Source organism: Dryobates pubescens, chromosome 7, assembly GCF_014839835.1.
Source record: "Dryobates pubescens isolate bDryPub1 chromosome 7, bDryPub1.pri, whole genome shotgun sequence".
Lineage (NCBI taxonomy): Eukaryota > Metazoa > Chordata > Aves > Piciformes > Picidae > Dryobates > Dryobates pubescens.
In genome coordinates, this window is record NC_071618.1 from 6,880,117 (window position 1) to 6,895,047 (window position 14,931).

The following is a 14,931-nucleotide window of genomic DNA, read 5'->3' on the forward strand; positions in this document are numbered from 1 at the left end:
ATACCTGTCACTCTGGTGAAAAGACCCACCTACCCCGTGATAGTGAGTTTTAGGGGTTTTGTCACTCAGTCTCCCCTTCACACTACCTCTAACCAAAGCCTGCCACTTCCTCTGATGTCTTTACTCCAACAAAATGCTCCCTTTGTGTTTTTGCAATCCACTTCTCTCTAAAGATCCCGTGGGGACTTCTGGTGCTCATCAATGTCTGGTGCATTCCAGATACTTACCATGTTCACAAAGCCTTTATGCAAAAGGAAACAAATGCTGGTGGTGACTGAAGTGTCCTCTCTTTACTAAGAAGGCATGTATTTTAGCACACCTGTCATTACCTCCTTTTACACCACCTCTGTATTTGGAACTCCCTCAGTGATCAATAAGCAGCTGTCATCATCTCTGGGCATTGGCATGATGGCCTTTCCTGTTGTTTTTTCTTTGCCAAAAGACATTTCTCCAACAAAGTGAATTATCAAAAGATTTAACATCCTTCTAGACATAAACCAAACCAAAGTGCTTTTCTGCTAGAAATAAGTAATCAAAATGGGGGAAAAAAATGACTGAAAATCACTGTACTTACTATGTGTCGTGCTGCAAACACTCCATCAACTATTGCACAACAGAACGCTGCGACCACGCCAAAGCTGATAAACACGATGGAGGCTACTAACTGAGAAGAGAAAAACAGATTGAGTAATGCTTTCAAGTATCATTCTTTAAGTAAAACAACTGCACTAATTTTTTCTAGTATTTGTAAACAACAGTTCCCCCTGCTGTAATTCACTTCAGCTTGATATGGGTGGATGCCAGTCACACACTACAAAAAAGGCAGAAATTCTTGATGCTGAGTTGAGATACCATTGAGTCCACTAGAAAAGCTTGTATCTTTCTGGAGAAAATCAGGTCAGCTCTGAGTTCTTAAATTAAATGGTGATTTCTTCTAAATCAACTTATATAATCAAAAAAAGAGCAGTGGTCCTGTTGGCTCACATCAATCTCTAGAGCTTTACTGCAGTGGTAATAGTCCACACACAGAGACAAAGACATTGTAGTAAGCTAATAACTATCCCATGAACTTTTAAAAACCTTTTATCTCCCCAGATGGTAACATATGCTTAGAACAACTTATGCCACACAAAAAAAATCAGAGGCTCACTGGACTGGTACCTCTGGAAGCGCTGGCATGTGCTTCCTTCACCTCTGCCCTTTTGGGGGCTCCCAGCCTGCCCATCAGCCTCTGAATGGGCACAGCAGAGCACAGTACATGTCCCAGCTGCAGTACAGACGGAAGGGTGTCTTTATCAGCCTACCAGCCATTGCTTCAGACATCATGCTACCTCCCAGCTGCTTAGTTCATTCAACGTTATTAATTCTTTATCAACAGGACAGGAGATAGTGCAATGCTAGAGTACTGGTCGTGCACCAGTGGAGGTGGTATGGAGGGCCTGGGGGGAAAGGGTGTGCAGGTTGGGCATGCTGATACCCCTGCTAGCTGTGCTCACTGTCTCTCTGAGTATGGCTACAGATGGAGCTCTACCAGGAACTGCAAGGCTAGCACAACCCCAGATGCGGCAAGCTCACTGCCCAGTTTACTCTGAAGAAAGCAACAGGACCTGGAAAGGCTGAGCACTGCTGTATCTCCATCAGAGATCAGTCAGTGCACTCAGTCTCACGCTCTTGAGACAACACTGGTTTGTCGTGAGGGCATGTCTGAAGGATTCGGCACTGTGAGCAAGGTGAGACAAAGTGAGTCCTGAAAGAGAAACCCTACATATGCCTGTCCAGGTGCCTCCCTTAGCACCACTGAGGGATGAGGGAGAGACATTGTGACTCCTTCCTCTCTCAGATCACAGGATTTTGTGACCTTGAAGATGCTGCACATTGTGTTTGGATGAGTGGGTGCCAGCAGGATAAAAGGTGAACCTAACACCCTCTATGGCTGTATTTTTTGTATAATTTAATGCACATCTCTCACATCTCTTGCACTTCTCATGCAAAGTTGCATCAGGAACCCTTTGAAACATTCTGTATGATAGATTATTTTTAATTTGCCACAGTATTAAGTTACAATTAATAACTGCAACAGATTACAAATTTCTCTTGAAAACTAACAGAACAGTATCCTTAATTCATAGAGCATATGGTCCAGGAATGGAGTTAAAAATTTGGACCATCTTTGTTATTTGCAAGCCATTGATTGCTCCTTCACAATGCATATTTCATAAATGCCCAGGGACAGATAACCAAAATTACATGCATGCAGTTCATATATCCCTTTTGCCTATACTAAATCCATATCTGCATTACCTGAGCACTGTTCTCACATGTGTAAACAAACCCAGTCGAAAAGTTAGCTCTTTGGTTTATGTTAGGCTAAGAAGAGTGCAATGTCAGTAGTGTCAAGAGGGGACACAACATTGGAGACTTCCTCAAAAGACTCTGGGCAAGTAAGAAATAACAGCTGTGTAAACCCACAGCATTGGACACAGAGGTCAAAGTTATACCAAAGATGTGGAAATAAGAGCTCTCTGTGAATCAGCAAGAAGTACACTTGAAAAGCAGAAGAATCAAAGCTTTCAAATACTTTCTGATGCACTTTTCTAATAAAAGGCAAGGCAGCACTGCCACAGAGATTGCTGTGTAATGGAATGAGGAGGAAATGAGCACATACAGGCTGATGGTACCAGTTGCTGCTGGGAACCTGCTGCATCCCCTCTTGCAGCCAGCTCCATCCTGCCCTAAAGAGGCAGAAATTCTAAGAAAGCACTGTTGCCTGCAGACACCCTTTAACCTCTGCTGTCCCTTGGCTCTCCAGTATGGCAGGTCATGTCTCATGCATCTGGTTGCCTAAACATCTTGGCATGCAACTCATTGGATCCAAAAGGCTGTGGGCTTCTTGCAGAGAGGTATTATGACTGCAGACCAGCAGGCTCTGATGCCCTGTAGCAGCTGCATTTGCTACAGAACCCGATAACTTTATTTGAAAAAGCAGCAGTGTTCAAAAGTTCAGATTAAGTCATTATTGCCTGATACTTCTATCTTGTTTTTCAAATCATAGCAGTCAATCAAATAATTAGGGGGCTTAGCCAGGTGTTTCCAAATTTCCAGAGTTCAGGGTGAATTTACTGGATGCTGACCTCAAGGTGGTTTTTCATTTCACACATATTGATGGCCTACAAGCCCCAAACCAACATTTTCCACTCATGGAGATAGCTTAGATCACCTAAGGAGTATTCTGGCCTTTCACTTTCACTGTACAGCTCCAAGAGACCACATATAAAGGTGCACAGTAGTATATAGCAGTATGGACAGGATTGTAGACAGTTGTAGTATAGGCAGGAGCTATGGAGTTGGCTTTACACTCCTCAGTTATGTTGGTGATCACCTACTCATTCAAGGAGTTGCCTGCATGTGAAATGTTGTTAGCCCAAGTCTGCTGTTCTTCTCCATGCCTACCAGCAACTATTTCAGTAAGCAGTCCCTTTCAAATGAAGAGGACTGTTTCTTGACTAATGTTAATGACAATGCTAAAGTGGCAGAATGTGACACTCAGAAATTCTTACAACTTAAACTGCCTTATATACATGTATTTGAATGACAAAAGAAGGAATAGTACAAGAACAAAACACAACAAAATCCTTAAAACAAAATTACAGATTTATATTCTCTCTCAAGCCTCCCATTGCTTACTGGGAATGTAAGAAACACATAAACAAAGTACAAGATGAATGACTTCTAAAGATGGCAGCCAAGACAGTCAAATGAAGAGCTGTTGTAAACTCAAAAGCTAATTTTCCTAAGTGGTAGGTGATTGCTGGAGTTTTGAGTTCACAAGCATAATACTGCCAAGAAAGAAAAGCATTGTAGTTCATTTTAACAGAGGGAGTTCTTGCTGAACAGGTAAAAGAAATACCACTTTTAAATAAAACTAAAACTGATCCATCACATCATCTTCTCAATTTTTAATAGCAATATGTTTTGTCAGGAAAACTATCCATTATTTATAGCAATATATTTTAAGAGTTACTCAAGAAACAGTCTTGCTCTTACTGTTCCATTGCTGTGCAGCTAGGCTTCTCTACAGCTGTTATTGTCAGAACATTAACTCCTGGTTTAGGTGCAGAATATGATCATTTGTTTATTTACAAGGGAATGAAGAATCTAGTCATTAAACACTGAAAACTGTATTGTCTGGGCCTAACAATCAAACCTAAATTCCAGTTTCGTCTGTTCTTGCATATGCTGCGCTCCTCATGACACTAACTTAGCCCTTACCTGCTCTGAGTCAAAAGGCACAGCTTCTCAGACAGTAACAGTCATTTCTAGCACTAGACTGCTGTGTGAGATGCCTCACTCTCTCTGTTTAGACAAAGCAGATGTGAGATTTCGGGAAATGTACAGATTTTTGCTTCTGAAATCACCTAACAGACTGACTTTGCTTATGCTAAATGGCAGCTTGTGCACTGTATGGCCTCTGATGTCTCCAAGCTTTGTGATGCTTATCAAGCCTCTCAGGATTTTTCAGTCCAGGCAGCATTTTTCAGTCCAAGCTTTGTGATGCTTATCAAGACTCTCAGGATTTTTCAGTCCAGGCATAGAATTCATTGACATAAATTGAGAAACTGCCATCCAATACCTCTTGCCCTGGAAAGTGAAGGCTTTGAAAAAGGCTGTGTATATGTTATGCCACAGGTTTTTATTCCCACACAGGTTGAAGCAAACAAATTGGGAAAGGAAATGCATATAGGCTGCTCCTAATGTTACATTCCCTAAAATAGTTTAACTCTGTGGGCCTCATTACTAGCTTGATTTGCCCATGACTCCAAGTTCAGAACTTAACATAGGTTTAAATAAATCTGCTGCATTTTTTCAGGATGAAGAGCTAAGAGCAGAAGTTCATAAAAACTGTATCTCAAATCCAAACCAGAAAATGACTGTTCACCTCTTGGCAATCTTACCCATGACCTGCATCTGTTACCACAGCACCTCAGCAGGGATGTGGATTAAGGTCTCATGTTTAGATCATTACCAAGTTAGAAACCTATAGCCTTTCTGTTGTGTCATCACTGTTGAGTTCAGCAAGCCCAGTCTTATGTTGTTGGATATTACCAGGAATAACACAGATCTTTATTTTCTTTCCTCTTGCTGCTGTTCGTAGCACCTCAGGGCATAGAGCTGAATCTATGTGACTGCTTACTGCCATCTGAAACATCATCTTGCTCTCCTGTCCTTTTCTTGGTTCCCTGCTGTCCTGCTCTCCTGCTCTCTCTCCCGAATTAGTGTGTCCCTCTATCCCATCCCCTGTGGTCGCCCAAATACGCAGCAAGCCAGAGCAATTCCCCCCTAGGCAGAAAACGATTTGTTCCCCAGAATTAGTTACATCACGTAACTGTGAGGAGAGACAAACGCTACACCCGGTGCAAATGAGAGGGTGAGACCATAAAGCCAAGGCAGAAGGGAAGGATGTAGAAGTGCTGGCAGCAATTATTATGTTGTCTCACCCATTTCAAGTAATTTTCACTCCCAGGGATTATCAAAGTAAAATCTAGGTTTTAGTTGTGATGAATAAATTATAAGGACTGGTGTTATTTTCTTGTTTGCAGTCAAGGAGACTTTTGTCTTACTGCCTGTGAAGAAGTCTGCTGTTTTCCAGCACCGTGTCAGGGTTAATTAGGAAAAATGGCAACATGAAAAGGCAGTTGGTGTAACACAGACAGGGCAGAGGTCCCTTGGGAAATTTAAGAAATCTCACATGCATAAAAAGGCAGAAGTAACTAGATAAACAAGTGCTGGGGAAGAATACAGAAACCACATGAGAGGTATCAATTATTATGCCAAGGAGAAAAAAAAAAAAAAAACCAAAATCAAAATTCACTTTGGAAATAAAGGTAGCACCTTCATTTGGAAAATTTATCTTTTTTTCCCTTGCCTCACAGCCCAAAGGACAGAATGTTGAAAGGCAGGATTTGTAATATCTTTTGTTATGCCTTAGGTAGTCACAGCTAATTTACATCACATGTAGGCAAAGTTAATGCAGATTCCTTCCACTTTTCTCTTCCAGTGATGTTGATGTTCAGCTTTTGCAGTGAATTCATCAGTTAGGCCAGTCACAAGAGCAAGGGACTGCAGAAGTGTCTATGAACTGGAAATGTGCAACAGGATGACCTAATGGTTCTAGCCTCAGACGGCTTAGGCAGCACAGTCAATTAAGACAAGAAAGGGAGCAGAGGTTCTGAGTGTGCTTACCCCAGCTCCCCCAGGCACACATGGAGATCTTTAGGACAGGACTTTTTCTTCCCTGCTCAGATAAACAGGGTTCTTGAGTTATCAGGAACTTCACTTTCACCATCTGCTCTGACAGGTAGTTACAGAGATGGGGAAAATTAGCATCTAATCACATTCACACATGCTCAGCATTGTGTGATGGGTGTGCTGGGCTACACAAAAGAAGTGGCTCTCACAGCCATCTGTGCATGCCATTTCTCTTTACGGTATAAAAGTCCACAGTTCAAAACTGTCCTTTAGCACCCTTCCTGTTAAGTGCCTCACAAAGCTTTCCCTTGAATAGAGGATCTCTTCCATCCTCCTCCCTGCCAGCTAGCAGCTGCTGTCCCGTTCTCACAGGTATTATGTATATCAACTTAACTCTTTTGCAACTCCAGTTACCTGGAAAAGTGGCATGCAAATATTTTGCCTTAACATTGTACTGTCCAAAAAAAATCCTTGCATGTTCAGTCTAGTAGTTTCCCCAGTCCGGGCTGCTGATTCGGTTTCAGAAACATTCTCTTTGAGCACTCATTCTTGATTTACATCAACCCAGTTCACATTATTCATTCTGCAATTTATCTTGTCATTCCTTCTAACCTGCTAAAGCATTTGAATATTCGGTTTCTGTGAAAGCTGCTATATGAAATAAAGATTGATTTTCCCATCTTTTTATCTTCAAGTGATGGAAGAATGGCAGGAATTAGACCAATAGCCATTATGAAACACAAAACAAAGTTATTGAGAATGGTTACCTGATTATCATAGTCTTTCTTCTCTCATGATCTAGTATCAGCTACAAAATCAGACCTAAACCAGCCATGAAATTATTTCAAATCACTTTCCAAGGAAATCTTTCCTAGAATGACCAATCTATTGAATGAAATAACCTATATCAAGCATTTCCTGTGCACTTAGACTTCAAAATTGGAGTCACCATTACATTGCAATCAGAGAATGAATTTGATACATGTTTAACTGAACACATTACATTTGAGATAATTCATTCACTGATGAGTAAGTGCTTGTCTTGACCCAGCTGAAAACATCACCACTGATGATGCACTACCAGGTCTCATGGGAGAATCTTAAGAGTTCCAGGCACTGGAGTCCAGCAGATGTTACTAAAATAACATTGGATGAAAGACTGAACTGTACATTGTTCACGTTTTCCAAGACAAGAAACATAATGCAACCTTAAAAAGTAATATTTATTTAATTTCCTGGAGAAGGGTTCATTTTGTTACCAGTGTTAAGTCCCTACAGCATCTAAGGACCCTGTTGATATCCCAGTAAGCATTACCACAGTTTCCTTCTAGCCGCAGGACATATTGACTTCACTCACATCATTCAAATTGCACTGCTGTATTTTTCTCCCTAGTCTAAGCTGATCAACCACCCTAATGACTGACCATCTCTAGCTCTAGCAGGTGCAGTACTGCTGAAATGCTCTGCTCCACTCATGTTTTAGCAGCTTTTAAAAAGATTGGTTTAAATAGCTCCTCTTCTTTCAGCCCATTAAATGGGGTGCTGACTATATGACCAAATCCCCATTTCAGCTTCTTAGTGCTAGGGAGAGAAGCACTGAGGCTTCTCAAAATGTACTGTGCTTTTACAGCCATCATCTCCTGGTTCTGCAAGTTCCCATCTCCTTATTCCAAAATCATTTTCAGAATCAGCATTGGTACCCCCAAATTATTACTTCGTTTCAAGAGCTGTCTTTTGGCAATGTACTTTTTCATTCATTTTCATCTTTGCACATCTGTATGGTTTTCAGCTTTATGTTTCATAAAAGGGTGTTGCCACATGTTATAGCAAATCATGAGAACCAACTCCAGATGCTTTGTGAGACCAAATTGTTGGAGCGTTTGGTATTGTACCCTCATGATTTGATTAATTTGTGGAGATTTAAGTGTGTGCTAGAGGATATCAAGGACAGGAACAGCATGCTTTCAAAAAGCAGATGGGCCTGTATTTGGGAATCAGTAGAAGTATAGGGTGTGAAGCCTCAGTATGTGTTTCTGAAATGAGAATGTTGTGGTGCTCCATTCCAAGTGAAGCAGTAGCTCTTAGCTGGGCTGCTGAGTGGCACCAATTGCAGTGCTCTGTGTTAGTGAAGCTGCCAAAGAAAAATCTCAGAAGGGGTTCACAGAATCACAGAATATTAGGGTCTAGAAGGGACCTCGAAATATCATCTAGTCCAACCCCCTGTCAGAGCAGGATCACCTACACCAGATCACACAGGAATGCATCCAGGTGAGTTTTGAATAGCTCCACAGAGGGATACTCCACAACCTCCCTGGGGAGCCTGTTCCAGTGCTCCAGGTTGATTTCATCCTACATAACTCCAGCTACTTAACATATAAGTATTTGCCTCAAGTGGTTATCTGTGCTCCTCTGTAGTCAGTGGAGAGCCAAACACTTTCAGATACCTTCTAAAATCTACTGTAGAATGAGATTAATTACCTTCTGATAGTATCTGTCCTTTTTCCCCTCACTGGCTATGGGGGGAGCCTAGATAACGCTAATGTTTGTGCTGCCAAAGCAAACATCTTGTTTTCTTTCTTTCCCTTGATGTTGGCTGCTCTGATTTGTGCTTTCTCTTCTCCCTTTCAGAGGTTTCCTTCAGTCATTTGCCTGACACTTGCAAGGAAGCAAAGGAAAAATGTGGAAGGAGCAAAGGATGTCTGGAATTTGATGAAGGCAGAGTGATGTTACATAGGAATTAAAAGAAAAAGGGGGTGGGGGGGGAAGCTGGATTTCACAGAGGGAGAAATGCTGATAGATTGGAACCAGCCTAAGACAGCCTTAGTCCAATGGGCACTTCAAACTGGTAAGAATTCCCTCTTGTAAACATCAACAAAAGCATTTATCTAAGAATGGTTTAAAAGGATTACAGGGAGGTGGTGGACTCACCATCCCTGGAGGTATTCAAGAGGTATTCAAGAAGAGATTGGACATGGCACTTGGTGCCATGGTCTAGTCGTGAGGTCTGTCGAGACAGGTTGGACTTGATGATCCTTGGGGTCTCTTCCAACCTTAGTGATACTGTGATACTGTGATTTAAGGATATCAAATACAATCAAGAATAAAAAATTGAATACAGCATTAAAAGGGGCAAAAGTGAAACAAATTTAGTTTTACTGACTGGAAGGGCTGACATTTTTGGAATCGATCAGATATTTGCTTTCCTGGATACTCTTCCATTGATTAAAATGGAACAAGCTCATTTCATCACTTAAACAGAGGTAGCTGATCAGAGCAGTATCAGAACAATGAACCAGAAATAAATAACATACCATGTTCCACAGAAGTTTATGCTTCCTGATAAAAATTGGTGGAACTGACACAGATCAGGGTGACTACAGCTGATGCTGGTTTAGCAGCAGGAACCTTTTTTTTTTGTTACACCAAAGACTGTTAATGTCTTTACAATTCCTCTTCCATGTTACAGCGACTGCATTGTTTTCTCAAGACACACATGCTAGTTATCAGAAATGCTTTACCATTAAATTACAGACTTTCAGGTATCCAAGTCCTACCTGCAGTGTGAAGGACCCTATCTGGCCAACAGGGATGCTAATCTATGTAATCTGATCTCATTCTTCAACAAGAGGATCAGAAACTGCCTGTTGTTTTCATAGGGCACAGCCCACCTCACCTTCTCCACCACGCATACATGAGCGCTTATCCCAGATTCTTTATTGAGCCTTTTTAACCCCTTCTCCTGATGCCAGGGAGAGTAATTGATTTGTTTATTGTGCCAGAAACATTGCACAGGCCATAAAGCTTACTTTTCTTTTCAACTCTAATACTTTCATTACGTAGACAATACAAGAAAACACACTGGCAATCAAAAAGTATCCTATTATGCATTTAATTATATGTGCTGTTTCCAAGCACAGATCTTAAAAGAACCACATCCCGAAAGACTTCCACTTAATAAGATGGAGGACTTGAATTGGTATTTCGAGTCTCTCATTCAAAAGAATAGTGATAGCCTTGATTGGAGTGCCAAAAATAAACTGTGCTGGTGCATGCATATTTTCATACATATATCTATCTATACTATGTAGTATCTCCTTTCTGTCTCAACAGAATTTAAGCTTCCAGAAAAGGTTGCCAAGAAAAGTCTCCAAATAGAAGCCATTGTCTTGCTTTCCTAAATTTTTCACTTTGTAATAAATTTCCCATTTCTTTTTACTAGTGATAACAGTGAAGACAGTTTCTTATCTGAGACTGAGCTAATGTTGTGTTGCATCACAAACTGGGGAACCCAGCATAGGTAAGACCCAAAGACTGTTGCAGCCAGCAGACCAGCATGTGAGAGGGAAAGAGCTACTATGCTAGGCTGCAGCTGGACATACTCGGTGGCACCTCTCTAGGTATGTTAAAGAGACACAGACCTGACTGTAGTTCCCATCACAGCTTTACTAGCTAAACCATCCTGGCAGGCACACCTATAGAGTGCAAAAAGCACTTTGCACAATGAAGTCATGGTGTCCACGGCACAGAGTGTTTTGTCATTATTCCAGGTATTTTCTGGCATCTCAGTTGTAAATACGTACATGCATGTGTGAACACACATTACGTGTTATATATTACATAGTTATAATATCAAAGTACATTATTTTAGTATTACAAAGCTTACATAAAAATAAACATTTGCACCACTGGCTGATGAATCTGCACTGATAAAATCTGAAAGCATGGAATGGTACATATGTGACTGTAGTGGGTTGAGAGGAAAGGCTCTGCTTTCCCTCCCCCACTGAGAAAGAAACCGCGGCTAAAACTCAGTCAGAGAAATGAGAGTATATTTTACAAGGAAACAGATTCTATGTAACACAACAAATACAGGTATTTTACAATATATACAGGAATATACAGCAAATAAACACAGTCAGAAACCAGACCCCCAACAGAGGGGGCTTCCCCCAGTGCCCCCTCCACCCCCTACCTCCCTTCTCCCCCAAAGAGGTAGAAGAGGAGAAAAAAGGGGAGTTAGCACAGCAGAGGCCTAAGCACAGGGAGTTAGTTAGTTCTTATCTCTTGGCAAGAAGCCCAGAAGCAGTCCAGTGTGGAAGGGACAGCAAAGAAAGGAAGACTGAGAGAAAGTCCCAGCTCCCCTGGGTCTAACAATCTCACCTCCCACAATTCTACCAATGAAATTCGTTTAGAATACCAAAATATTTTATAAACATTTAGCCAGTGTGGCCCTTCCTTAAAGGCACAGCCTCAAACAGTCACAGTGACATGAAACACTGATCCATAAGGAACCAGGAAGAGAAGTGATGAAACACCCCACACACTTCCTTTGGCAATTCATATAGTAAGACCATCTATTTTTGTCTTTCAGTCCCTGAACTTCAAAGTTCTCAAGACACTGCAGGGAAATGTATACTATCACTTCAGGCGCTTAACTCACCAACAGCACTGAGGCGATGGTTTCACGGCCTAGTGAGCTGATGTAACACCATTTCTAGCAAAAGGGACAAGTCTTGTTCCTTCCTCCCACAGACTCTTGTCTAGTCTCAGCCCCAGCAGTTACTTTTCCGGTGTCCGATGCTCACTTGGTTATGAGCCTTTTAATTCATTCATTCAGTGGAAACTATGTTTTGGTTAGGGTAAAGAAGAGAAGAAGCTGGCAAGATCACAAGCCCTATGAGGAGAGGCTGAGGGAGCTGGGATTGTTTAGCCTGGAGAAGAGAAGGCTCAGGGGTGACCTCATTGCCCTCTACAACTACCTGAAAGGTGGTTGTAGACAGGAAGGGGTTGGTCTCTTCTCCCAGGCAACCAGCACCAGAACAAGGGGACACAGTCTCAAGCTGTGCCAGGGGAGGTTTAGACTCGAGGTGAGGAGAAAGTTCTTCACTGAGCGAGTCACTCGTCATTGGAATGGGCTGCCCAGGGAGGTGGTGGAGTGGCCGTCCCTGGAGGTGTTCAAGGGGAGATTGGACGTGGCACTTGGTGCCATGGTCTAATTGTGAGGTCTGTTGGGACAGGTTGGACTTGATGATCCTTGGGGTCTCTTCCAACCTTAGTTATACTGTGATACTGTGAAGATAGAGGAAGGAGGAAAGGAGGGAAGAGGAGAAAGGAAGATCTCTCTGTTCCATGGGTATTTATGTTTATTACGAAGTGGAAATCTTCACTTTAAATGCACAGGGTCAAAGAACTGTCAAACAAAATCCAAAATACTTCACTCAGTCCTTCATTCATGGAATATATAATACTAGTAAGAGCAAAAGGTCTCTCACAGTATTATACTACCTAATATGAATTATATTTAAAAATGTCTACTATTTACATTTTTATAAGCCATGAAACTTTCATTTCACTTGTCTCCACTTTGGGTGGTACTTTCATACCCACATCTCCTTCTCTTCAGATGAAATAACTGAGCCATCAAAACACCTTCAGTTATTCATCTGACTTCAATCCATGGCTTTGCTGAGTATTCTCTTGCACTATAAACAATAATGCAAATTTTCCAGACCTACAAAAGAAGTCTGGAAATTCCACATACAGGCTGTTCTGCTCTAAGTTCAAAACTAGGTGGAGTTATAGTGTGATATCTTTTGCAATCACCGCAATATTATAGAATATAAATACAAGTGTCGCTTAGTATGGGATTCTTCATGCCACACTTTACTGTCTAAAACTCCAGAATCTAGTCTAAATCATCCTTCAAGGCTCCCTCAAGAACCTAAGGAGAGAATGAGATGCCTCCAAAGGGCACCTCATTGCAGAGGTCTAAGAACTGGGCATAACAGAGCTGGAAGATGCTCTCAAAGAATAAGCTGTTTGATCTTACCAGCTAATGAGATGCTGGTTTATTTCAAAATGAATGCATATAGCTAAAGAAGAGCCATGCTCAAGTTCATGCAAGTGTCAGCTTATACTGATTATCTTCATAGAAATCTCCTTGTCTGTATCTGAAATGCATAGTTAAATCACAACACAAAATCTAACGCATTTATGACTGAACAGATAATAGTAGGTCTTTTCAGTTTTAATCATTTTTAAGGTGCTAAACAAGACAAGGGTGATTGCTAATTTGTTCCATTGTTACAATTTTTACATCAGCATTCATTACCTGCATTTCCCCTGCGCTCTGCTTCTATGTATTTGTGCAGGAACATCAAAAACAGTCTCAGGAGATCTACAGGATTTGAATGCTTTTTCTCTTTACATAAACAAGCTGTTTTAATTAGCTTAATATGCAATATGGAATCTATCAGCAATTAGCATCTTGGATCAAAATCTGCACTAAAGCCAGTTTCTTCCAGGATGCTTGATTTGCATGAAAAGTAGAATAGAATAGAATAGAACAGAATAGAACAGAACAGAACGGAACAGAACAGAACAGAACAGGTTGGAAGAGACCTTCAAGATCATCGTGTCCAACCTATCATCCAACACCACCTAATCAACTAAACCATGCAACCAAGCATCCTGTCAAGCCTCGCCCTGAACACCCCCAGCGATGGCGACCCCACCACCTCCTCAGGCAGCCCATTACAATGGGCAATCTCTCTCTCTGTGTAAAACTTCCTCCTAACCTCCAGCCTAGAAAGTAGATGAAGCACAGTATGTTTGAAAAGAGCAGAGCAGGTATACACAGCAGGTATCTCTTTTGTTTTGGTTTCTGATTTTTGTCATTATTGTATTGGTGTGTGGCAGTTTAGGCTGGGTGCCTCTTGCTGCTGCCACACAAGATACACCTCTGGTGCCCCAGCTGTCCAGCCCAGTGGGTGGACACAGGAAGCTGTGTATTTCATCCCCATAATGTCCTGCTCCCTATAAATCTATCAGCAAGGTCTCACACTTCCTCTTTCTTCCCTTGCAGCTCCCGTGGGAGATGGTCCCTATCTGGTAATGGAAGGGGAGTTATCTCAAGACCTCTTAGGCCTGGCTAGGCCTAATGCCAAGAGGAGAAGGGGGAAGGACAATCTCAGATCTGGCCAGCTGAGATTAGCCTAACAGTGGAGGGGGGGGAAAGAAAGAGCCATGGGGCTTTTGGGTGTACCCTTAGGTAAGGAGGAGGAGAGTGCTGGGAGGTTTCTGGGTATGCTATAAGGGACTCTATGCATTGGGATCTCTTTTTGTCACTGTGCTTATAGTTTCTGTAAAACACTCACTACTTTTTCCATTTAAACTTTCCATCACTTCTGCAATCCATTTGTCTGAGTATTTTTTTTCCTGCCCCCAGTGGGAGGCAAGGGAGGATCTGCCTCAAACTGGGACATGGTGGTGGTGGTGGTGTTTGTTGGTTGGTTTTTGGTTGGGGTTTTTCTTGGTGTACATGTTAATAATAATCATCAGCTTCATACAAAATGGTCAGTGAGCATTTTCTGATAGGCATAATCTATTTACAAGACATATAGTTTTTGAAAAGTGAAAGATGTTTGGTTCTTCTGAAAGCTGGCTCACATATGTGACTTCTTAGAAGAAATCTTTCCTTCTGAAACAGAAGTAAAGTCTAGTGGTGAGAAAATAATCAGAGACAATATTGAAATACTACCTTGCATGTATCTCACTGCAGAGTAGGAACACATGCATTACCAGGGGAGTCTGTCAACTAAAACCAGGAGAGAAAATAGTTACTTTGTTTCTCCAACTTCTGCACTTAATTTGAAATCTAATTATTGTTGACAGAGTTTGGGAAGC

At 41.6% G+C, this 14,931-nt stretch overlaps 1 protein-coding gene across 2 annotated transcripts in view; it reads right to left on the minus strand.

The window, feature by feature from the left end:
- Window positions 1-14,931, minus strand: part of TMEM255B (transmembrane protein 255B) — an 80,782-nt gene that overhangs the window by 46,686 nt on the left and 19,165 nt on the right. For both annotated transcript variants that reach the window (XM_054163013.1, XM_054163012.1), the window contains exon 4: window positions 575-664. In XM_054163013.1, the coding sequence (XP_054018988.1) occupies window positions 575-664 (90 nt within the window). The remainder of the gene's footprint in view (window positions 1-574; window positions 665-14,931) is intronic.